We start from the raw sequence: 25,839 nt of genomic DNA, 5'->3' as shown, positions 1-25,839 counted from the left end.
ATAAATTGTATTCGATTTAAAAGTTGTGAATATTAATGAAAATTGGACTTTAGATCCCATTCCAATTTTTTTATCCCACTTATGTTTCTTGCACTTTCAATTTTATTTCTCAAAAGTTTATAATATTTTTTTTATTTAAAAAAAAAACATTTTGTGAGTGATTAAATTTGACTTTATTATTAAGATTTTAGTAAAAAGATTTAACCAATGAAGTTGACTATTGAAAAATAGGTTTGGTTGTTCTAAAAAATGAAAAAAAAAAAAAAAAAAGTAAATAAGGCGATTTTCCTATTTTAAAAGAAATTGAAATAAGAAAGGAAGGAACGGAGACAGCAAATCTAGAGGGTTGGCATTTCGAGTAGGGTTGGGTTCACTTTTCTGAACCCGAATTAAATCAGTTCGGTTTCGGGTTCATGGACAAAACCTTCGGATTGACCCGAGTCAAATAAAAATATATAAAATAGATTAAGATTCCTTTTGTATTAATGAGTTTGCCAGAGTGGTACTGAGGCCGATTCAAAGATATTGACCCCGAGACCATGCAAATGCATGTTTCTATTTTATTATTTTGTTTATATTATTTTGATATTTTATTATTTTTAATTTCTTTGTCTTAATATATATATATTATAATTTTGAAGTATATTATTGATTCTTTCGTTACAGCATTATTATATCATAACTTATATATATTTTATTTTTCTAATAGTTTAGAACATTATTATATCACAACTTATATACATTTTATTTTTCTAATAGTTTAGGACGGTTCATATAAATAAGCATATTACAATTAAATTATTTTTATTTTTTATTTTTGTTATATACAATAGGTACCTAATAATTTTTATTATTTATTTAATTTCATAATCTATTTTTATATTTTTGTTACTTTAACTAATTCTCAAGAAATATCCTAATATTTAATTATTTTTAGTTTTATGATAGGTTAATATGTTACAATTTTCGCTCGTTTTTTATTGAATTTGTTTGCTTGTTTTTTATTTTTTGTTTTCAATAATTATAGATTAATTTGTATTTGTTTGTGAAATTTTAATATATTTTATCTAACATGGTATCCCAATAATTATAAAGTGTGGATAAATAACACTTCTAAAAAAATTTTGACAACCTAACCCGAAAAGTTTCGGGTTGGGTTGGGTTGTGAAAAGTTTCGGCTTGGGTTGGGTTATCAATCCAACCAACCTAAACTTTTGGAACGAGTCAAAAAAAAACTTGATCCAACCTGGACCATGTACACCCCTACTTAATTTTGGAGTTTATATGATTTTTCCATTGAAAAATTAACCCTAATGCTAAGCATGATTGGCTAGAATTAATTTTATGTCGGGAGACCAAGAAATATTCAAAGAAATAGGTGATTGAAAACAAAACATGCTAAAAAAAAAACAGAGTTGGCCTTTAAAAATAGTGTTCACTATTAGAAATAGTTCAAGTCAAATAAGTAACGTAATCATACCGTAAGAGATGTAGGAGAATATATAAACTATCAAATATATATATTATATAGTAAAAATGTAATATTATTTATAGCTATATAAAAGATTATGATCATGGTTACTATTTATTCAATTTCAAATGATATCATTAATAATATTTACATTATTCATTTCTAGACATAAACTATAACATAAAGATATACATTCATTTTAATTAAAAGGAAACTCTCCAATGATATTTTTTAGAACACAAAAAAAATTCATAAATATTTTACCTAAGTTAAAAGAATAAACAGTAAAAAGCATAAAGGATCTAAGTGGGGTATGCAAATAGTAAATAGTAAAATAGTAAATAGTCGATGGTAAATAGTAAATTTTAAACTATTTTGCTCTCTACACATAGGCATTAGCACAAATAGAAACTGACAATATCATAAAAAAGCTACCCCAAAGAATATTCATTAATAAATATATGAATTAAATGGCCCAACATAAGTACAAAAATGCAATTACCAAAACTGCAAGGATACACACAAAATAAACCAAAATTTGGTACTTATTTGCAAATATAGGATTTTTTTATTTTATGGAAATTGGATTTTGGGTTTGCATTTTAGGGCACTATTTTTTGAAAAATGGGTTGTTGTATTTGCTAATGGTTTAATGATTTTAAAATTATACGTTTGTTTTGAAAAAATGAATAATTTAACGTGTGACATTAAGTAAAAGAAATGTACATAAATGAAAAAAAAAAAATTACATTTTGATGACAGTGATTCTGAGGATAGAATGACTAGAAAAGAATTGAAAGTTACTGTCTATATTAACAAAGTGTACCGACATTTTCGTTGGTTTAATCATAAAAATTCCAAAATTAAACGTCATTTGCTTGGAGTAATTCTATATTGAGTGACCTATTGAGAACAGATTATATGGAAAGGACTTGTGTTGATTAGTGAGAATAGTCTTCCGTCTAAGAAATTAAGAGTAACTAACCTAGTCAAGACACAAAGGAATATCCGGCCATCTCGTGTGGAATCTAAATTTCTAATCCTAATTTAAATTATGGGCTTGAGAAATTACATAATATTTTAAAATTTAATGGAATGGGTAATTATTTAATCTCTACATATATTCTAAAATTTTTAAGATTTAATTATTGAAAATATTGTTAAGATTTTATGAGAGTTCTATATGTAAATGGACAAATTAATTTTAGAGAAAATGGGTTTATATAATCTACAAATACTAAATTATTATTATATAATAAAAATTAACATTTAATTTTGATTTGTTTATTCTTAGAATTAATTAAATGTTATATGTTTGACTAAACATGTAAATATATGCTAAAGTTAAATAATAAAAGTTAATTATTTATTTAATGCATATGGACACAATTATAATAAAAATTCAAACTACTTTTTAAAGCTAGAGGAGACTTTGGATTCCTTTGAAAAAGAAAGGACAAAAAAGGTATACTATTTTCACCCAAACCATAAACGTTCGGTTGAGTTGGATTGGCTTAAATTTTTTTTTTCAGTCTCGGTCAGGTTAAGTTTTTGAAAAATTAATATTTCGAGTAGATTTATTGCTTTTTTTTTTTTTTTGTTAGGTCAACTTGACCAACCCAAACCCAACCCTACTTTCGAGATTATAATAAAAATTAAGAATATTTTACGTTTGTAAGTGATGTTAGTGATATATTATGACTAATAAATATTTGATATTTGAATTTTATGAGATTTTAGTTATTAATGTAACATGGACAGTAGATAACTAGAATTTTTTTAAATATTTAAAAAAAAAATCACATAATGACACAATCCAATCCAACCCGAAAATAGAAAGTTGAATTGGGTTGGGTGGTAAACTCTTCTCTGGTTGCTCGTGTTACTAACCTAACCAATCTAAAATTTCAGATTAGTTCAAAAAATTTTTTCAATTCAACCTGTATGTACCCCTCTATCTAGTTCATTTTAGTTTTCATACTTTTTCGGGGAATTCCGTATTGCTAAATAGAGCGCCCACTTTGCATAGATTAGGCATCCCGACCTTCCAACCTATATTGATCGTTGAAGGATGTGCTATTTATTTACATTCAGCCCATCTTGATCGTTGTACTTTGAAAAGTTACCATTTTTGTGGAAAAGAATATTTAAACAAAAATTAATAAATGGGTTTGCTGTACTTAAAGGCTGCAAAATTACATATATATATATATATATATTTCCACTAATATATTTATATATTTATATAAAAAAATTTGTGTATGATTTTGACTCAGTGTTTTCAGTTTTGAGTTACTTATAAATAATACCAAATTTCCCCATTGATATTGGTGTGTTTGAAAGCTTTTGAAGAGATAAAAATGGGAAGATCTCCTTGTTGTGATAAAGCTATTGTGAAGAAAGGGCCTTGGTCCCCTGAAGAAGATGCTAAGCTCAAGGCTTATATTATGAACCATGGCACTGCTGGGAATTGGATCTCTCTCCCTCAAAAAGCTGGTAATACTAACATTCTTTCCTACTTTCTACGAGTTTCTGGTCGGGATCGTGGTTCTCTTTTTAGGGTTTTGAGGGTTTTCAACTTCTTTCTCTGAATGAGTTTTTTTTGGGAAAATTTTGGAAGGTTTGAATAGGTGCGGGAAGAGTTGCAGGTTGAGATGGCTCAACTATTTGAGGCCGAACATTAAACATGGAGGGTTCACTGATGAGGAAGATCGGATCATTTGTACTCTCTTTTGCACCATTGGAAGCAGGTTCCTTCTTCTTTGCATGGATTTCTTCATCTGGGTTACGAATAAACAATTAAATTTATCGTAATCTAGCTAATGGGTAACGGTTCAAGCTCACCGCTAGTAGATATTCTCGTCTTTTAGTTTTCTCTTTTTGGGCTTCTCCTTGGAGATGTTTCCATACCCTTCTAAAGAATTCTTTGTTCTCCTCTGCAATCAATGTGGGATCTCCCAATCCACCTTCAGAGCCTAGTGTCATCGCTGACACTCATTCCTTTCTCCAATCGATGTAGGATCCCACCAAATCCATTCTCCTTTGGGGTCTAGCGTCCTTGTTAGCACACCGTCTCTTGTCCACTCCCCATCGGAGCTCATCCTTCTCACTGACAAATCGCCTGGTATCTTGCTCTGATACTATTTGTAACAGTCCAAACCCACCGATAGCAGATATTGTTCTCTTTGGACTTCCACTCAAGGTTTTTAAAACGAGAGGTTTCCACATTCTTACAAATGGCATTTCGTTCTCATTTCACCGTTACAAATAAACAATTAAATTTATCGTAATGGTACACGAAAGAGTAAGAGTAAGCTTTCAAGTCTATTAGTGATTGAAGAACTTTTTTTCGGTTCATAAATTTGCAGGTGGTCAATAATCGCAAGTCAATTACCGGGAAGAACAGACAACGATATAAAGAATCATTGGAATAGCAAGCTAAAGAGGAAGCTTATAGCAATGGAGAAGAAAGCTCAAATGGGCACGATGCCATCTTTTCATAACCATCATCAAATTTCATCATTTCCATCTCAACAACTCTACCAAGACTCCAACTTTTCAAGCTTTGAAACTCTCATTTCATCAATCCCATCAAATTGGTCAAACATCCAAACAAAAGAAACCAGTAGCAATAGCTTAATGAACAATTCATTGACGTATAATAATAATCCAATGGTGAAACAAAGCTCATTAGGGTTTGGAAGTGAAGGGAGTACTTGTGATGGGAGCTACAATCAAATCACTTCTTCAGGAATAATGGGTTTTGATCAGAATCATAATTATTACTATGATCTTATGAATTATCAATCTCAGTGCTGCATTAATGGAGAAGCTGCTCAAGAACATCTTGGCCCCAACAGCTTCTACCAGTACTAGAAAATTTTAACTTTGTTTTTTTGTTCTTGTTCTTGTTCTTGGGGTTTTTCTTGTTTTTTTGAGGTTAATTTGTTTTGTTTTGACAGCACTTGGGTAAAAGCTTCTTGTAATTTTGTGCACTTTGCTAATCAAGGTAATTAATGATGTGAGATTGTTGGTGCAGACTTTTTGTGTTTTTTTACTGTAGCTGCTCCAAAATTCAAAGCTTGTCTTTTATGAAAACTAGAGAAGAGTGATTTGAAATTGAATAACACCAAAATTTGATGCTTAATCATTCTTAATTAACAATTCATTATGGAAAAAGTTGATATTGAAAATATTTTGTTGGGTTTTATGTCAAAGTTGGTGTACAAAAATGTTTTCAACTAAAAGCCAAATTGAAGTTGGAGAAGTCAAATCCCTAAAACCCGAGCAAAAACGGATATGATGATAATTATTAGTTTATCTGCTAGTAGATATTGTTTGCTTTGGTAAATTATGTATCGTGGTTAGTCTCACAGTTTTAAAACACATCTGTCAAGGAGAAGTTTCTATACTTTTATAAGAATTCTTCGTTTCCCTCTCCATTCGATGTAACTGATATGGGATCTCACAATCTACTTCTCTTGAGGGTTTAGTGTCCTCGTTGGCACAACACTCTGTGTTTTGCTTTGATACCAACTATAATGGTCTAAGCCCACTGTCCACTAGCAGATATTGTTTCTTTAGCCTAGTACTGTTACGTATCACTGTCAGTCACACGGTTTTAAAATATGTCTGCTAGAAAAAGGTTTCTACACCCTTATAAGAAATGCTTCATTCCCCTCCAACCGACGTGAGATCTCACAATCCACCTCTCTGATACCAACTGTTACGACCCAAGCCCACCCACTAGCAGATATTGTCTTCTTTGGCCCGTTACGTATTATCGTCAGCATCACGATTTTAAAACACATTTGCTAGAGAGCGATGTGTACACCCTTATAAGAAATATTTCGTTCTCTTTTTCAACCGATGTAACTGATGTTGAATCTCACAATAAAGACAAATAATAATGACATAGGTCATTGCCTTTTTTTTAAAACTATAGTATATATTAAGAGTGTTCAAGAAAACCTAATGATCGGAAAGACTCAATCAACCCAACTCGACCCAACTTAACTTGTACATTTTGGGTTGAATTATAAACTTATTTGGATTGAATTAGATTCAAATAAATGAAAATTTTATGAACGATTCATGAATTCTCCTAAAACTAGATCAAACCAAACCGATATCAAAATTACTTTTAAAAAAAATGAATATCTCAAAGGCCATGCTGTTGTTGTTATAGGTTACTGGTGGAGCTATGGAGCTATGGAGCTATTGAAAAGACATTTCAAGCCCTGCAAAATCACTACACTTTGAAGAAATGATGGGATGGTTTTGACCTTTTGAATTCATGTGGCTCTTCTTCTCTCTACTACCTTCTACCTGCAGAGCCTGCCCTGGAATAATATTGAGCGCCACATTAGGGTTTGTGTGCTTTTGTTTTTGAAACTAGGCTTAGCCTAGGTTGGACTTTAAACCTGGAAAGCTCGTCACTCATGTCTTTATAAATCTCTACGATGTTCATATTTTTTAATTTATGATATGGTTTTACTTTTTTGTTATAAATCTCTACGATGTTTATATACATTAGGTTAATTCAATTACCGCTCGTGTAGTGTTTGTCAAAACGACTTTGATCGAGTAAATTTGATGATAAAATTGAGACACGTGATAAAAAGTCGAGCTTGTCTAGAGATGCAAGAGTGTTTTCATATGTCAAGCTCAGAAGTTTGTTCTAAAGTATCTTAGACACGCTCTTGCCTTTACTTGAAACAAAAATATATGCCTTAAATTTCAATCAAACACAACAGTTACTAACTTGATATCACGTGTCAGGTAATTTTACTCATAATTCTTCAATTGGATGGGCACGCACACAATAGTCTTCCCATGTTGCAAAATGACACAACACATCCCCTTCTTGAATGTTCTTGTACACCACAAATCCTCGTCCCTACCTCTATGGTGAGTACTAGCGCTAAAATCAACCTTGCTCACGGGAAAATGAATTTCACTTAGTTAGCTGAGTAAAACGTGTGACTAATTTTTAAAATATTTTGTAGAAATCCACGGTAATAGCCCGTTAGATCCAAAAAAAGTTACAAACCTCAGTGGCAGTGGTTGGACGAGGCAACATAGTAACTACCTCTATCTTCACACTTCACAGGGTCTACGTTGAAACCTCTCTTCGACTCTACATGCCTCAGGAAAGCTACCTACTCTTTAAAGAATTTGGCATTCAACCAATGTGCTCTTAAAGTCATCAACACTTTCTTACGATGCTTCTCACGTTCCTCTTCAGACTTGGAGTAAACTAGAATATCGTCAATGAACACAATCACAAGACTATCTGAGAACGTCTTAAGCACTTTGTTTATCACATACATAAAGACTACACGTAAATTAGTCGGTCCAAACGATATCAATCTAAGCTTATAAGGTTCATATTTGGTCGTGAATACGAAGATACTCCCCTCCTTTTTTGTCGATGAATAATATATATTAAAATCGGAATGAATAATAACACATTTGACATTTGTTTTCATTGAATAAAAAAAATATATCTCTTATAATTTAAACATTTAATTAAATACTTTAATTTATATTTAAATTTCGTCCACCTTCACGAAAATCAAAGTCAATTACATACCCAAATGTTCCAAATAAATAGCTTTTTATTTATTATTATTATAAAACTGAAATATTTTCTTTGGCGTAAAAGGTCAAAAGGTGTGGAACCTACTCACAATTTGACATTTAAATAATTTAATAGCCTTTTATTTTATTTTATTTTATTTTTATTTTCTAAGATAATATCTACTCACTTTTTTTATTAAAAAAATCAAAATTAAAAAATTAAGAAAAATCTTTTGTTTTTTTTAAAAAAAAAATCATCCTCGACCAAATACATGCATTATTTAAATTTTTTTAATTTAATATTCACGAACTACAATGACTATGTTAATTAGTTACGTGTTGTTAAAAGAATTGAAAATTAGTGTTTAGTTATATAAGTGTTAAATTAATCGAGTTAATAATAATATTCTATTAAATAAAAAATTAAATTAAACCTTTAGAGTTTAGTTGTATTAAATGGATCCATTAATTTTTAAAAATTTTAAAATTTTCAAAAACTTTTATTTATATTTTAAAATAGAAAAGAACAAAAAGGAAAGAGGAAATATGAAAGCTTATTTGTCAATTGCTAAAGCAGTCCAATTATGGAGTTTTTATTCCATAATGATTTCTTTGTCTTTTATGCATATTCCACCTTCATTATTAAAGAAACGACGACTCCAACTTGACTTCTCGTCTCGACTGATTAATTTAGGTATAATACGTTCATACTTTTTACTACCATTTTCGACTCTTTGGGGGCGTTTTTGACTTTTTCTGAGATATTTTAGGTTGCCATGTTACTTTTGAGCAAATTTAGATTATTTCATGCAAAATTGGTTACGCATGTTTTGCGCCCCATGCATGTATTGTGTTTTATGATTATATGAAGTATACTATGATTTATGTTATGTTGCGTACAAGTTATGTTGTTATGCTATGATACCATATATATTATGATATGTTTACGTTATGTCATGGAACTATGGTATGTTATTGCTGTTATTTGATGCATGAACTTCCATGTACAACATCATGTAAGCTATGTTAATACATACGTCCTATGTCTTTGTGTAATAGCACAAACCCACCACTAACACATATTGCTCTATTTGGGTTCCCTTATGGGATTCGTCTCAAGGTTTTAAAACGCATATACTAGGCAAAGGTTCCACACACTTATAAGGAATATTTTGTTCCCCTCTCTAACCAATGTGGGATCTCATAATTCACCCCCTTTAGGGGCCCAATATCCTCGTTGGTACACTGCCTAGTGTTCGGCTCTAATACCATTTGTAACAGCTCAAGCCCACCACTAACAGATATATTGTTCTCTTTGGGATTTCCCTTCTGAGTTTTTTGTCAATGTTTTAAAACGGATCTACAAGTAAGAGATTTTCAGACACTTATAAGGAATGTTTTGTTTCCTTCTCCAACGGAACTCACAATTTGAGACATTAAAAAACCATATATGTTAATCATGAACAATTGACAATGGATCTCATAGGAATGTTATGTGAGGAAAAGAATGCAGGTATGACTAGCATCATGAATATATGTTATGTTTTAATGTTAGGGGATCCATACTTCGAGACACTTCCTCGTTATATTTAGTACGGACATGTAACTATGTTCGACATGATACTATGGAGTCATTTCTCTCTATGACATTTGACAATGTGAGTGCGCTAGCCCGACGAGTTAGGTCAGAGGTGTGTATACAAGCTCGCCTAGTGGGTCCTTGTTCTAGAGTAGTACTACCATCCAACCTTGTTTGAACTGGAAAGTAGAGCATAAGGTCATGTCACGATATTTTTATGAAAATATAGGTCCCACCATGATTGCTTAGTGTTTACAGTTCCTGATCCCAACAGTGGAGTTACTTACGAAGTATTTTTAAATACTCAACCCATGTGTTATTTCTTTTTCAGGTAAGTTAAGGCACTCATGTACGGATGACGACATTGCTGTGAAGGTCATGGAATTGAAGCTAGGATAGTTACATTTTTATTTAAATTACAACCTTTATGTTAGATCATGGCATTTTTGTTACTTCGGACTTTTTATTATTTCGTTTCTGCTATTTCTATTAATGTTTACTTTTATTTGTAATAGATTTTACGAATGTTTAAGTACATGATATCATTTATAAAAAAGTTTTAAATAAACTTTTTCGCCGTGTAATACATAACCTTATTTTTAATGAAAAGAAATAGGGTTGATATAGTCTATTACAAATCAATTTTATATCTATGGAATAAAAAAGGAATAAAAAGAATAATTTTTATTCACTACCCATAGACCATTAATATGTTAATTAGTAGTAGTTTTTTTCAGAAAAATATTGATAGACAATTTTTTTTATTAGCAATTGATAGGTTACTTTTATCTCTATGATTCATACAACATTTTAAAAAACTTAGCCAAGAGCACAAAGTCTCTTTTACTTCATTTTTCAAGTCTCTTACAAAAACAACATGTATGGCTTTATATAGCAAAACCTCTTACAAAAACAACATACATAGCTTTATATAGCCTCAAAATGAAACTACTCAAGGCATTCCAAGAATGGTAACATTCATTCTTAATGGTCTTAAATCTCGAGGTTAAGTGTACTCTGGCAACTTTACGTAAGGCAGAGTTTGGTTTTTTGGGGGTGATAGTGGAAAAGTTGACAGATAAGTCACCCTTACTGCCACTCGACAGAACCGTACATGAGATTTTCACCTCATACGGCTCCTCGTTCAATTCTTTCGAAGTCATTGGATCCTTTTCCTCGTTCGAGAATCTCCTCCCCTCTTCCATTCCGTCCCGAAGAGTGACCGGGACCAATTCAGTCACGTTTTCATTCATTTGGAATTTGGGCTCTTCTACGTCATTTTTATTTACTTATTTTTCCCTCTCTTTCTTTTTTCTTTTTTTATTCCCTTCGATCATTCCTTATGTCCCATAGGTTTGATCCTGTAGAATCTGACCCATTTTTTCATTGAGCGAAAGGTACAAAATAAATCAGATTGATTTTTCGATCAAAAGTACGATGTGAAATCTTAACATTCATTCTTAATGGCCTTAATTAACCATCATGTAATTGTAACCTAAAGTAAATTAAAAGTCTTAAAATACATTAATGAAATACAATAACTCTAAATTACTCTAAATTGTATTCCACCCTAAATTCAAATAATGAAATACAATAACTCTAAATTACTCTAAATTGTAAACCACCCTAAATTCAAAACATGAAACTTCATTCTTTCGATGTGGGTATGAATTGAAATATTGTATGATTGACCACCCTAAATTCAAAACATGAAACTTCATTCTTTCGATGTGGGCATGAATTGAAATATTGTATGATTGATGTCTCTTGGTTCATGTCACACTAGAAGATCTTTCATTATACCAATGGATTACATTCAAGTTTCCGATAAAAAAACATCACATATCTTCGCAAGTAGGAATGAACTGAAAGCAATTCACTCCAAAAAGGATCTGTTTGTTTGCAATTCACTCTTGAATAAGAACAGTATCCCGGCATTGTTGCTGTAAAAACTTGCTAAAAGAGATCTGTTTGTTTGCAGTCTCCCAAGCTTCTTGCTTGTCATGGAGACAAAAACAAATATGCATTTTTTTTATTCTCTTTCCAAACAGAAGTTTAGAGACGGAATTTGCAAAAAATAAAAAATGAATGGTATTGAATCAGTGCAATGTTACAGAACATAAAGGTTGAGTAGACCAATTTTCATGAGATAAGCCCCACTAATATAGCCTAGAACGTATACAAGGAAATTGTCACAAATATACAGCTAGAAAAATCCCCAAAAATCACCCTTTTATCACTTACAAGCCTATATCAGTCCAACGGGTAAACCCCTATTGAATGCACCTAACAACCTATCTCTCTATCATTACATATCCCAAGAGCACCACGGATGAAAGATTTCAATAACCCAAACATGCCGCTGGAGGAAGGAAAGCCATGAATGAATCAAATTAAGATATACAAAAGCGAAGACAATAACTTGACCTAATGGTTGCAGCAGCAGCAGCAGCAGGTGCCCGGAGCAGAAGGCAGACCTCTGGAGTTTTGCTTGCTCATCTTGAAATTTTATAGCCAATCATCACTGTCACCAAGAGGCCTTGAATTATTTTTCATGTACGTTTCGGTGGCTTAACAACCAGCTGCCTTTAGGAAGTTATCATATGGGCTCGAGGATGGTAGTTGCATGAGGTGGGGATAATGTTGGTACTCAGTTGCACAAGGTGCTGGATAAGAGTCAGTAGACGAATTCCAGTGCATAGGAACATCCGTGTCAAGAAATGGATTGCCGCTCTGCATTTCAATGAATTTCCAAGTCAGATTTTACAAGAACGGGATGAACATACTATGCATACATGAGCTGGTGTCAGTCTATGAAAGCAGGCAGATGAAAGTTCCAAAATACTTGCAAGAGATGATAATAAAATCTAAATTTCAATGAAGAATTTTTCCATTTTAACTTTTCCTCATACCAAGTATTTTGATCAAAAGCCAAGTAAATGGTAGACAGCGTACCTTATTTACAGCGAAGTGAACATGGCGTTGTGAAGGCTCTTCCTTTCCCACACTGTCATCATCACGATTGGAATTTTTAAACGAACCTTCATTATTTTGTTTCGAGGTAATGAAGTTGGATATCTTTTGCTGCTTATCTTCTGAAAGAGACTCGCAATTTCCAGCCATTTCCTTGTAAGGCATATTTGTCGGCAAGGACCCTGATACCCTTCCTACTTGATTTGTTATATCGGAAATCTGTATCATAGATTGTTAATAGGAGGAAGATACATTGATTAAACACCAGAGATAAACTGATACATTTTATTTCCCTTTTCCTCTAATTTGACATCTTAATTCTGTAGTTTTCTACTTAAATTTTGAGAAAATATAGAAAACAAGATTTTGTTGTCTTCGTGAATGTTCATCTCATATGTTCCCTAAAAATGTATATGAGCTCATGTGCAAAGCTTAGCAACTTACCAAATTCAAAAGTTCATCAGCACTCATGAGACTTGGACCTTCTGGGGCCTTCGCTGTCTCATGATCATTTTGACTCTGAGGTTCATCGCATAGATTGTCGTTATCATTTGAAAATATGGGATTAACCTACAAAATACACTAAAATGTAAAAGAGAAGTCCACAACATGAAAATAGTTTGAAATATTAGACACATGAGATGAAGTGTGAGGAACCGTGTCAGAAGTTTTGTCATTCTTAGGTCCCCATTGATAAATTTCTCTAGGTGTCACAGAAAACTGAGTTCCTAATGGGCAAGTATCATCTGGAAAAAAATCTCGAAGCAACTGCTCTCGAATAGAAGGTAACTCATTCTGCTTTAAGGAACACAACAATTCGTCACAACTACTAGAAAAGGAAATTATAACAATAAATTTTGAGGTATACTAAAAGAATGATTATTTGCAGTAAAAAAAGGGAAGATGTAATAGCTTACTTGTGACATATTTTGCAAGGTCTGCAAAATTAGCTTAGCAAATGACTCTTTAGACTGGCTTTCACTTGTATCGACCACAGAAAGTGACTTCACAGCATTTTCATTGTCTTCCTTAGATCCATAACCTGGTCTGCGATGGTCTTGTCCTAGATTAGCAGCTTGTAACTTACAATCTTCAACTAACCGTAGAAACGGGTCAACCTAGTAAAAGTAGAAATTCAGAGGAAGAACTTAACTTATGAAACCTAAAATCTCAACTTTATTTGAAATCCACATTCCACGCAGTAAGATTAAGAGAAAGTCAAAGTAAGATAAAGGAGAACCTACTTATATATCCAGTAAAGAGATCTGTCAAACTAGAAGGTTAGACACATAAGTACTATGCATGAATTAGAGTAGCAACAAAAATTTTGCACGTACTACTTCACTAGTAAGGGCAACTTTAGCCCGAGGGGCAAGAGGCATGATGTTGTAGGCTTTTGCTGTGAAGATGATCATCGATGTTGCCAAAGTATAAAGGGACCTACGATGTGATGGTTTCAATTTCCCTGCAATTTGTAAAAGTTTCATTAAGTTGTAGAGATGGCCTAATGAATGCCCACCCAAAGTGGTCATATGTCTAGTAATGAAAAATATCTTTCCATCATAATATATTTCGGATGTTAATTTTGTTTTTACACTTTTTACAACCATCTTTACAGTTTTGGTCACTGAAGTCTTACCCAGCCACTTTAACCCACTAGATTACTAACCTCCCCTCCACTCATATGTTGAGTAAATAAACCAGATCATTTATTTAATCAATCAAAGAAAAAAAATTTCTTTTTTCTTGTTACAAAGACGAGGAGATTACCCTTAATTCTAGAATGATGCCACATGTAACTTGCAAAGGTTTTTATGGGGCTAATTCTCTGGATTCCAATCAAGATGACTAACCATTATAGGAAGTGAAAAGAATATGAGATGGAAAAGGCTTACAACTAATTGCCCCAAGTGTTTACCACAAAATTTCTAGGTAAAGAACAAAACTGGTCAGATATCACAACGTTTTCATGGCATGGTAGAATTATAAATCTGGCAAGATATCATATTAAATAAAATTTTAATAAGCTTAAAATGTTCTCTACCTCCAGTCAGGGAAATGCTTCGCAAGGAAAATGCTAGCTGGAAACTTCGAATGAGTGTTTCATGGCTGGAGTTCTATCAACACAGAGCATATCATAAGGAAAATTATCGAAGGGTATTCGTATATCAGTACTGGACAAATAATTCTCAAATTGACAAATTCATACTGACTAATAACCATAAGCAAAGCTGAGTTCCTAATATTACAAGTTCCCATCAGAACTTTGTTACAGTTCACAAAAACTAAGAGAACTAAGGATTTCAATTCTCTCCATCATATTTAGAAGCTGAGCTGAGTTCTTCTATGAAATTAGAATATAATAAACTATCAAAAAACTGCAGCATTGTTGAAGCTCAAGGAACCATAGAGAAATTATTTAACTGAATTCCTTTGTTGCATAGACGCCATCTTTTCAGACTTTTTATATCAGCTAAATACAAGAGTTCATTATAATTCTGGGTAGTTAGAGAACTCCTGAGATGTTTAATACTTCTAATGACCCATGGGTTCCACAAAACCAGTCTGCCACTAGAACGAGGTCCAAGAGCCTCTAAGAGCCCTTCACTACGGCATTAATCCAGATGCCAAATCTGTGAGTTGCAACGTGTATTATTGCCCCTCAAGATGCAATTTTGATTGTCAAAATATATGATCCTCTACAATCAGCTTAACTCTTAAAATTAATACAATAACAAATACTTAAGTAACAAAATATAAGATAGCATTTCATCATAACTTTCAAGATGCTAAATACCCTCAAAACATTTCGTCTAGTGTACATATGGTTCGGTCATTTACAATGATGCTTATGAAGTGCCCAAGTCGGACATATTCCATAACCTCCATATCATATTCAAAGTTTTTCATGTGGATCCAATTCCAGGGTAAACGAGGTGAAAAATTAACAAATCATCATGTTTAGAATATTATAATACATATTTGATTGTAAAACAGACGCATCAACATCATTATTATAGGAACTTTTCTAGCCAATATCCTCAAAGTTCTCACAACATGGTGCAGTACATCGAGCTAGGTTAGTAATCTAAATTTGCAACCATAAGATCCTCAAAATCACAAGTCATCATTTCTTTATTCACCTCAATGGAAAGTAGTCATACTCTAGCATTTACTTGGAATAAACCTTTGAACCATCTAAATGGTTAGCTCGAAAAACTCAGGCAGTTCGCAGAACTAATGAAATGGTTTTTAACCACAAAATAAATTAGTTGTCGTTGCAAGCCTAAGTTATCTTGTTATTTTTCATATTAATTTCCAGAGGGTTATATGTGTCTATTATAAGGGAAGAAGGCTAACTAAATCTAGATACTAGGTAACAATAAATCTGAATAGATCCCTAGATACAAGGTAACACAATAAATCTAAATAAATCCCTAGAGAGTAAATCTAAGTAACAGGAGATCCTAGATACTAGAGATTACATAAATATCTCCTAACTAATTCTTCTACTTTAACACTCCCTTAAACTAAGTAATAGATATCATTCCGTCTCAGCTTGGTTAATAACTCATGAAACATTAACTTCTACTTTAAGGCTAAGCCTTCAACACTCCCTCAAACTGAGTAATAGATATCATTCAGTCACAACTTGGCTAATAACTCATGAAACAATAAATTCTACTTTAAGGCTAAGCCTTCAACACTCCCTCAAACTGAGTAATAGATATCATTCAGTGTCAACTTGGCTCTTAACTCATGAGAAACAGTAAGCTGTGAAGTTCTTTCGTTAGCACACTTTTCAATTGAAGCCGTGTGCATATTATCCTCTTGGAGCACTTCCACAGATGTTACTTGTATCCCATATGCTCACTCCTCTTTGGGCACTTCCACAGTCATAACTTGCCTCTCTCATGCTCACTTCTCTTGGAACTTCTACTGGTGTTCCTTGCCTCTCTTGCTATCTCCCCTTTGGAGCTCATTGGCGTTGTTTGCCTCTCTTATACTCTCTCCTCATCATTTCTCACAACTAGAAGAACATGCCTAGGGGTTTATCCCATTTTTCTTGTCGTCACGCATTGCATTCCACAAATTCCTAATCCTTAGTGGGATAGCAGTTAGATAGATCAGAGCATCTACCACAGTGCGCAGCCATAGCGGCCTTTCTTAAAGTACTGTCTGATTCTTCTATCGGGGAAATGGAGTCTAGCCATAACAATTTGAAGATCTTAGTTTTGTCGCTTCCTTTTCTTTCTCCGACATCCTTGGTTCCCTCCATTATTGAATACTTCAAATCTGAAGATCAAAATCTAATGCTTTGTGATGACGATTAGAAGAATGACTTGAGATTGTTCTCAAAATCGATGGAACAGGTGGGACTATATAATGATCCTTAAAGAAGAGAAAACATTTGGTTTCAAACCCACTGGCTTCTGCCTCTGTTACGCCAAAGGGCCAAATTGTTGGTGTCGTTGAATGGGCTTTGTCTGATGTTGCCATGAAAATAGCAAGTGGACCTGACGCTAGAGTCCACTCCAATGGGCTTTTGATGCTGCAAAGGGACTTTTACTCAGGGGCACATTGAAGTTCAAGGCTTCAAGAGTTAAAGGAATTGCAAGTGGAAACGCAAATGGACCACTGATTTCGTCCCTTAATGTTACTGCTGGGATTCTTGAATTCACGATTCTGATTTCGTCCCTAAATGTTACACTTCAATTCTCAACCAGTTGAATGCCAAAATTGCTTCTCAAGCTTCTGGTGAAAATGGGCTTCACACATGAAACTGCGACTACAGCTACTCTGCGATAGTTATGTATATCATAACCAGACATTGACTCTCCCAATAACGTTCTTATGCAAGTGGTTGCCGGGATGAGGTTGTTCTTCCTCTATTACAAGATTTGGAAGGACCTTGGTCACGGTGAAATATTGGCAGCTGTGAAGTCTCTAAATAACACTTGATCAAGGTGAGTGATGAAGTGCTAATGAAGGCTTCACTCAAGACTTTTCAGGCTAGAAAGGCTCTGATACCATGTTGCAAGTTTAAGTTATCTAACTATTTTTCATATTAATTTTTAAAGAGTTACCTACGTATAAAAGGCTATTATTAATAAAAGTCTGATTTTAGAGTCCAAGATAATTTGCAACAGGTACTTATCAATGGAGTCACCTTCAACTATTATCAATGTAAGGAGCATGCGTTTTTTAACAAATTCTTTTGAAGAATATTACCAGCTGATGCAAACTAATGAAAAGTATCCTTAAAATTGTGAAGATATCTATTTACTGTGCATGATAAGAAAATATCACTATCTTGTAATTGACTAACCTAGTGGCTGCCAGACTACTTTTTATAAGTAATTTTCTCTCACTAACATACCCTAGTCATAAAAAAGATTGATGCTACCGTAGCTGCCAAAATCGTAGTCAGCACCAAATGAAGGAAAAAAGAAAGAAAAGAAGGTTCACAACTTGGTGTCAGAAACCAAAGCATAAGATATAAATACTACCTTACAGGGAAATCTAGACTATATTCCTCAGGGCTTGCAGACAAAATATACTAATTCCGTATAATGATTGAACAGACAATAATAAATTTACCTTAGTCCGAGCAAATAGCAACACAAGGCAATAAGTATGAGCAATTGCTTCATAGTTTTCAGGTTCATTGTGTGGGGAGATAGATTGTGCCCATATTGATGAGAGAAGATTGGTAATCTGGCGGCTGCTAAGCCTAAGGGACGTTGTCTGAAGATTTAGTTCAACAAAATGATAATATTAAACCATGAGGGAACAATAATTGAGGAATCTTTAATTTAACAATAATAAAAAGACAAAACACATACCGGTTCCTTTTCTGAACTTCCCAAAGGTTTCTCGTCAGCAACTGTACTAGGAGACTTTTTCATACTATAAGCTCGGCTGTAACCAGACTGCAATGGACTCTCCTCATCTATAGTTGAACCTGGAACTGACATTGATGGATCCCTTTTCCCCGAGTGAACTCGACTGTAACTTGACTTCAGTCTGTTTAAAATGGAGTCACCTTCAACTTTCGTAGCCTGTTGATTTATAGGTCTTTCGTCCATCTTTTGAAAGATGTTCTCCTGTAGAGAATAAGGCTCATCTTTCACTTTCTGAAAAAGCGCCGCTGAAGAGGAGAACACTGACACAGTTCTTGAGAGAGTCCTTTGAATATAAGTAGGCTTTCCAGAGTGGGGTACAGAAGCATGAGGACGTGGGCAGACAGATGATGGAACAAGAACAACAGAAAATATGCGGTGAGCACCAACCCTAGTTTCATGGTCTGAGCAGACCATTGCAAGAAGTAATTGATGGAATAACGCCTCAGGAAAGGCCTGCAAAACATTTCAAGTCTAAAACGGCTGGGTAGAGAGGGAGGAAGAGAAAAAAAATGGTGGAGAATAAGACTGAACCACAATCTTAGGAATTCAGGGAGAAAAAATATTAGATGCTCTTGCCTTATCTTTATACACAAGATTTGGTATTGACGCCACGATCTGAGATGTACGGTAGACAGTAGAAATTAATGTTCTGGACATAACAGGAATATTTGACAAGTTTTCCAGCATGGCAGCCATCATGTCTAGAATAAGACCAGCATCTCCTACCTAAACAACATTGCAGGAAAATCAACACGAAATCCACAACAATGTTACGAAGTTAGAAAGGTTATAATAATTTAAATTAAATTGAGAAGATTTCAAACATAGTCATTCATAGTGTGCATGCGAAAGTCAAAGGCAACGACTTAAGATCTTCATGACTGTATTACATCTAAATTTACAACGGAAAGACCTTGCCTTTAAATAGGCGTTTTCAGGTAACCTGCAAAACTAGTAAAGAATTTGTAATGACCGGTATGACGGGTATCTACAGCCTAACAACTGCTCTTTTATACGGAAACTGCTAGCAATTGAATATGAAGAAATAGGTTGCATCCGTGTACATGAATCCTGCGTCAAAAAATGATTAAGAGAATATAGAGAAGCACAAATGAAAGCAAAATTACCTTTCGTGACAACTCCACAAGGCATGCATCAACTGATGCTTGGTGTTTTCGGTTCCACTCAACAACTTCCGCTCCCAAGTTACCATCATCAAGGGAGCAATGTATACTTTTTCGAAGATGTCTCATCATATCACCTAGTGCATTAATTATGGCCACTGAGGGTTGGGCATTTGTTTGCTGAGCAAGGGAGGTGGCAATATTAATAATGTCAATTTGCATGGCAGGATCTTTTAGAACATTCTTGTGATCGAGGTGCTTGATTAAAATTGCAAGCATAAAGTGTGAGTTGTGCCCTGTAAGAAAGAAATGAACCATGAAAATCACTAGTACAAGTCGGAAGTCGTAGTTTAGATCTCAAAGTCCGGAAACTTCTTGAAAAATCTTGGAGAGGAAAATAATACCCAAATTCTCCATAATTATTTGCATATCCAACAAGACAGAAAGACCAAGCCCAAGTTTTGGAGACCAAAGATTGCCAGTATCAAAATAACGGAAGAAACATTCCAAGACACGTCGTATAGTTGTAGCTTCCTTAGCCAACTTAGCAATGTTATGCAGGCATACCCTTGCCCAAAATTCTGGATTCTTTACGTCTTCTCTGTTAGATATAAGAATGTTATTAATTGAAAAATCAGACATTTTTTCAGTCTAAGAAGCACGAACACGGATGTAGGATACGAATATAAGAAGAAACAACCAGGACACAACATGGACAAAATTTAGATGTACATAAAATCCTACAAGTCATTCGGACCACTTAAACTTAATGAAAACAAAGCCCAACATGCAACAAACTACCCATTAAAAATCCACAAAATAGATTTTATAGAAAACTGTAATTAAAGATAAAAAAAAACCTAACCTTAAAAAACTCATCTTCCCTGATTGTAATTTATAAAAAAAAGAAAAAGGAACACGCAACTTCGCTTGTTAAAAACATGTCAAGAGCGTGTCCGACACTGACCCTTCTCCTATATTGGCGTATCCATGCTTCATAGAATATAGTTAAGAGTATAGTTTTGTAGTTGCAAGACATGAACTTACGGAGATACATTCATTTCCCCCTTTTCAGTTACTATCATCCTCCACGAAGACATCCTTGCCAAGTGTTCCTGTGAACGGGGAACTGCTTCACCGCTTGCATTCTGAGTATCTTGCCCATCTTGGGAAGAACTGGAAGTACTTTTAAAGTCTCCATAATTATCCAACACAACAGAAATGACCTAAAATTGATCACCAACATAAGAAATTATAATAAGTCTAATATCTAGAATAAACAAGAGAATCAATCAGAGATCAACATATTTATCACAGCCCACTACCGTACGGAAATTATCTGTTCATGTACTACTAGGAACTACAGCGAGAAAATGATGATAATGCGATAAATGAAAAGCTACTTACATTGTCAAATTCTGTTGATATATTGGAAAATTCACCCATAAACCAAACCTGCAGATGAAACATTCAGATAAAAATAATTATTTCCAGAAACAGTTGCATTAAAGAGATATATATGAAATGCGATTTAAAAGGTGAAAGGCACATGAGAAGAGCGTTGTGCTAGCCTTTATGCACATTCTAATTCCTAATAATCTCGTAAACAACATCGATAGGTTTCTGATTTCGAGTCTAGACAACTCCTAGTAAACAACATCAAAAGAATGAAATTTCCATTCCAATTAATTTCATTTTGATTCCTAGAAAGTAAACGGCAACTAAACATAAACATAGAGTATTCTAATAAATATATCTTCAAGTTTTTCAATTTAATCAAAACCAGAAACTGAATGATTCATTTTAGCATGGGTACCACAAGCTTCATTAAAAATAAATGGTCGATAAAAGAATTGTTGGTATAAGCATGTTTATGCAATCTTACGGTTTCTAACAGATTGAAAGGCCAACACATGAAGTACGTGCATAAAGATTACATAGTAATACATCCAAATAAACATAGTGCGGATTACCATAGCTGATAGGGCTTGAAGGCTAGCACAACGCATCTGTTTTTCTGTCCCTTCCTCCCCTAATTCTTGAGCTATAAGGCAAAGTTTGGGAATCATTCCATCTAAGTTAAACATATAGGTACTGTCCCTCTGCATAGTTAATAAATGTACATAAGTATAAGAAAGGTTTACAAGGAATAATTGTAAGTCAATTCATCACACCCTTCCAAAAATAGATCAAACAGCATTCTGAAAAGGTACAATTCTGGTAATCCTTACCTGGTTATTGACAAAATCAAAGAGTGCTTGGCATCCTAACATTCGCATTTCATTATGACGTGCTTGATCCAGTAGAATGTGGATGATGCCAAGCAAGCTACTTGCAAATAGAGGCCTGCAATAGTTATATATGCCAATTAAAACTTTCAAATGCTTGTAAGTATTATATTTTGAGGTTAGGACACGTGATAAATCAATAAGCATGCTTATTATCCACCATCCAATTCTCCATACATCGCAAATGGTTTCCAGAAAATTTGTTCTGAAGAAAAATAACTTGACCTACAGTCACAAATGGCTAAAAAGATATCATGATTTATAAAATTTAACTATATAATTTCATTTTACATATGAATCACAACATCTTGATAAAAAAAAAGTGAAATTACGTGAAACGATTGATTTGATATCCATTGACAAGGAAAATACATGCGCATGAAACAGACACTCGAGGTAATTATGAAATGCAAAAGATTCACAAACAGTAACTTCATCAACCATCTATCTATATTACCAAAAGCTTTAAAAAATTAATTTCCCACAATATTTGGAAACTTCTTTCATGTCTTATCGATGACCATTCATGATAAATATTGTTCTCTTGTTATCCAATATCAATATCGACAGTACCCTTGTATCCAAAAGTAATGTCTACCTCAATTGATAACAAGACTAAGACTTTGTGCTCAAGAGTAACCAAAGCACAATCATTGGTCATAGAACAAAGTAACCCCTAAAGACTGTGCTCAAGGTAATCTTGAAATCTCTACTAACAAGCCTTCCGAAAAAGGCAATTTACTGGGGCATATAAAAAAGACAAACTCCTAAATATTTGTGCCAGTTCTCATTTTATGTCAGTGTCATGAAAAGGTTCTACTTGATTAAAAAGACCAGTGATATGGCTGAGATGTAAGCATGTATTAAGCTTTTCTGGTGAAAGTTGATAGCTTTCTCACAGAAAGATCCAGGAAAATGATGTTCATGTTCAAAGATTTCACTGCCATTACAAAATTAAATAAGGAACTCACATTTGCTCTTTACAAGAAAATAAAAGCTTTCTGTAGATACATATGATGACTTTAACCGAGTTCAATTGCTCGTTTCTCAATTCCCTGTAAAATCTCTGCTCAAGATAAGTTGTAATCTGCAAAAAAAATAAAATATTAAGAGAAGAAAATAAGGTGTTATAAATACAAATCATGAAAGTACTATGATCTCCATACCCGAGGGACCAAGCAATGGATAATATCATAATGACAAACAGCTGAAGCATGCAAAAAAAATTTAAATAAAGAAGATTGAACCAAAGATATGCTTAACCTCTGATATTGGGAATTAAATTTTAGTGGGGAGAGAGGTAAAACTAGAGCATCCAAATCAAACATTCAGCAAGGCCAAGTAAACAGTATAATTGCTACAGGGGAAATCAAGTAATGACACACAAAGTCCGAGATTGACAATTAAGTTTCCCATAGACCTTCAAATTATCAACTCGTCTATCATATGATTTCTCAAGGGGAAAAAACAACGTAAAGGGATGGAGAAATCTGCCAAGCTTGATTAATATCAACATAGTTCTGCACCGCCTTCCATATTGAAGGATTCCATAACCTCCTTGTCAATAGCAGTTCAATCCACATAGCAATTACTACACATTATCTTTGTCTCTAGATACATGAGACAGAGAGTAACAAATTTTTGTATGATAAATAAGTTGCCAGAATAATCGAAGAACAGGGAACCAAGATATTAATGAAAATAAAATTCAGGTAAGCGGCACCTTGGGAACCCGAAAAGGGTTTTTTGATGCATATTCACATAATTTACCGATCATCCTTTCATTAGGTTCATCACCCTGCCAAAACATGATGCGAAGGTTCAATATCGGAACTGGATTCTCAGAAGCGAACATATAGTTCTTTCAGGCACAAAGACAGTAATATAAACACAAAATAGGAGGTGAACATAAAAACCAACCAAGAAACATGAGGAATGAAAAATGTAGTTTATTTAGAGATGGAGAAAGAACCGGAGAGCGAGGGAAGATGTCCCTAAGCAGCTTCTTGTAGCGCTTGATTGGCTGCCTGGACCTGGTACTCAATGCAGGGCAAAAGAAACACAGAGTTCCACATACGGGCAACACCTGGCGCGAAACCATTCCCGTTGGCAGGAGAAGGAATTCTCAAATTTATTTTGCCCTTAAACAATCAAATACATTCGCTAGGCAAGGATAGAATGCGAAAACGAAGGGAGTTTGGAAGAACGCTGCAAGCTCTGGGAGGAGGACCCGATCGAGACGGGGTTGGATTGGATTGGCCTTTCCCTCGGAAAGCTGTGAAAAGGGATTGACGTCCGGTTCCGGTATGTGATCTCCGAGACCTCCACCGAAACAAAAATGGCGCACATCAAAATCATTTTATACCTCCATCATGCACTCCCCTCCATTTTCGGCTATTTGATCTCCTGGTTCTTGGCTTTCGCAACCCTACACCTATCGTTCTCATTCCTCTCTTCATAACTACCAAATTAGGTACAGTTATTTTCCCGCTTCCTCTAGTTTTCTGGTTTTTAATTATTATGTTCTTTCAAATTACTTTCAATTTAAAATATTAACTAAAAAAAAAAAAAACATTAAAATAATTTGTCTAAAAAATATTAAAACTTTCTAAAATTTCAATAAATAGCATCAACAAAATTCTTTTATTTCAAAAATAAAGAAAATTTAAAAATACTCACAAAATTTAAAAATTATTGTTGAATTTTTTTAAAAAGTGTTAAGAATATTTTTAAAAGGAGTGGGTTTCTATTTTTACTTTTTTTTTTTTTTTCTTTTAACACTCTTGATTTTTTTTCTTTTATGTTCATTCTCTAAAACTATTAAATAGAAAAGATTTTTTTTTTTCATATGAGCATGACCAAATATGGATATAGCTCTAGTCGCTTCAAAAAGAAGTAGAGATCAATCGTGGTTTGTACTTCCTGATATAATTTTTCAAACTTCGCTGAAAACATGTTTTTCGCCAAAACAAACGTAGAAAACTTTTTATTGGTTGGGATGTTGTAGACCTTATCAAACCTCGATTTCTTCATGAAACTTATTGGAAATCTCATATGAAACGTGTGTTAGAGTTGGTAGGAGGGAAAATGATTAACTATAGCCCTCAAATTTAGAAGAAACTCGAGTAAGGAAGACCCATAATCTAAAAGGTTCAAACTCGAGTTTTAGGAATCCTCATGTTAAGATAGTTTATCGTTTATTAAGGCAAATATCTTGTCTTCCATTACGGCTTATCATATTTGCTCTTTTATTAAAAGCAGATATATTGTATTCATTTATTATTGTTTCATTTTATTGTTCTTTCCATATTATTTATAATTTACCGTAATTCTCCATACGGTAAATGATTATAAATAGAAAACTTTCACCACCATTTAAGTGTGGTGGTTTCAGCAAACATTTTCATGGTATTAGAGCTTTTTTCGGTTTAACAACTTTGATCCTTCCTTCTCTATGGCTTCTGAATTCTCTTATCATCTTCTTCCTTTCAACACTCTAATCCATATGATCATCATCAAACTTTCTTCATCTAATTATCTTCTTTGGAAAAGCCAACTTCTCCCTCTCCTTGACAGTCAAGACATGCTGAGCTATGTTGATGGAACTATGGTTCCACCACCTCGCTTTGAACCAGAAACCTTCTCAACACTCAACTCCAAATATTTGGCGTGGAGAGCAGCCGATCAACGACTTCTTTGTCTTCTGCTCTCCTCTCTCACCGAGGAAGCCATTGCTATTGTCGTTGGTCTCTCCACTGCACATGATGTTTGGCTTGCATTGGAAACTACGTTCACCCATCATTCGAAAACTTGTGAACTGAGACTCAAGGATGACTTACAGCTGATGAAACGTGGCACCAAACCTGTTGCTGAGTATGCTCGTGTTCAAAAAAATTTGTGATCAACTTCATGCTAT

General features: G+C 33.8%; 2 protein-coding genes across 4 annotated transcripts; one reads left to right on the top strand and one right to left on the bottom strand.

Moving 5' to 3' along the window:
• Window positions 1-3,831: 3,831 nt before the first annotated feature.
• Window positions 3,832-5,509, top strand: LOC111469280 (transcription factor MYB87-like). Its single transcript, XM_023114498.1, has 3 exons — window positions 3,832-3,967; window positions 4,092-4,221; window positions 4,840-5,509. The coding sequence occupies exons 1-3, from the start codon at window positions 3,832-3,834 to the stop codon at window positions 5,345-5,347; spliced, it is 774 nt and encodes a 257-aa protein (XP_022970266.1). The 3' UTR covers window positions 5,348-5,509.
• Window positions 5,510-11,702: 6,193 nt separating this feature from the next.
• LOC111469294 lies at window positions 11,703-24,402 on the bottom strand. Of its 3 annotated transcripts, XM_023114514.1 has the most exons (20): window positions 23,896-24,402; window positions 23,647-23,721; window positions 22,895-23,010; window positions 21,867-21,981; window positions 21,609-21,737; window positions 21,043-21,090; window positions 20,683-20,861; window positions 20,040-20,236; window positions 19,639-19,931; window positions 19,088-19,237; window positions 18,551-18,964; window positions 18,452-18,517; window positions 18,207-18,353; window positions 14,650-14,722; window positions 13,943-14,070; window positions 13,523-13,723; window positions 13,263-13,403; window positions 13,050-13,175; window positions 12,588-12,824; window positions 11,703-12,365 (listed from the first exon to the last, which is right to left on the bottom strand). In XM_023114514.1, the coding sequence occupies exons 1-20, from the start codon at window positions 24,022-24,024 to the stop codon at window positions 12,204-12,206; spliced, it is 3,126 nt and encodes a 1,041-aa protein (XP_022970282.1). In that variant the 5' UTR covers window positions 24,025-24,402; the 3' UTR covers window positions 11,703-12,203. The 3 variants fall into 3 exon arrangements, with proteins under 3 accessions (XP_022970282.1, XP_022970280.1, XP_022970281.1); XM_023114512.1 differs by having other exon boundaries at window positions 18,452-18,964; XM_023114513.1 differs by having other exon boundaries at window positions 13,263-13,400; window positions 18,452-18,964.
• Window positions 24,403-25,839: the final 1,437 nt, after the last annotated feature.

The sequence above is a fragment of the Cucurbita maxima genome, unplaced genomic scaffold (genome assembly GCF_002738345.1).
Source record: "Cucurbita maxima cultivar Rimu unplaced genomic scaffold, Cmax_1.0 Cma_Scf00039, whole genome shotgun sequence".
Taxonomy (NCBI): domain Eukaryota; kingdom Viridiplantae; phylum Streptophyta; class Magnoliopsida; order Cucurbitales; family Cucurbitaceae; genus Cucurbita; species Cucurbita maxima.
Note: the sequence above shows the minus strand (reverse complement) of the source record. Positions and strands in the feature narration are given on the sequence as shown.

What these genes read in the sequence shown, in the direction of transcription:
- LOC111469294 (XM_023114512.1), bottom strand. Translation starts at nt 24,024, where the DNA reads ATGGTTTCGCGCCAGGTGTTGCCCGTATGTGGAACTCTGTGTTTCTTT. An exon ending in TTGTGGAGTTGTCACGAAAG is followed by an intron (nt 19,238 to 19,638) that starts GTAATTTTGCTT and finishes AATGTTGTTTAG; the next exon opens with GTAGGAGATGCTGGTCTTAT. An exon ending in GAAGTTCAGAAAAGGAACCG is followed by an intron (nt 18,354 to 18,451) that starts GTATGTGTTTTG and finishes CTAAATCTTCAG; the next exon opens with ACAACGTCCCTTAGGCTTAG.
- LOC111469280 (XM_023114498.1), top strand. Translation starts at nt 3,832, where the DNA reads ATGGGAAGATCTCCTTGTTGTGATAAAGCTATTGTGAAGAAAGGGCCT. An exon ending in CTCTCTCCCTCAAAAAGCTG is followed by an intron (nt 3,968 to 4,091) that starts GTAATACTAACA and finishes AAATTTTGGAAG; the next exon opens with GTTTGAATAGGTGCGGGAAG. An exon ending in TTTTGCACCATTGGAAGCAG is followed by an intron (nt 4,222 to 4,839) that starts GTTCCTTCTTCT and finishes ATAAATTTGCAG; the next exon opens with GTGGTCAATAATCGCAAGTC.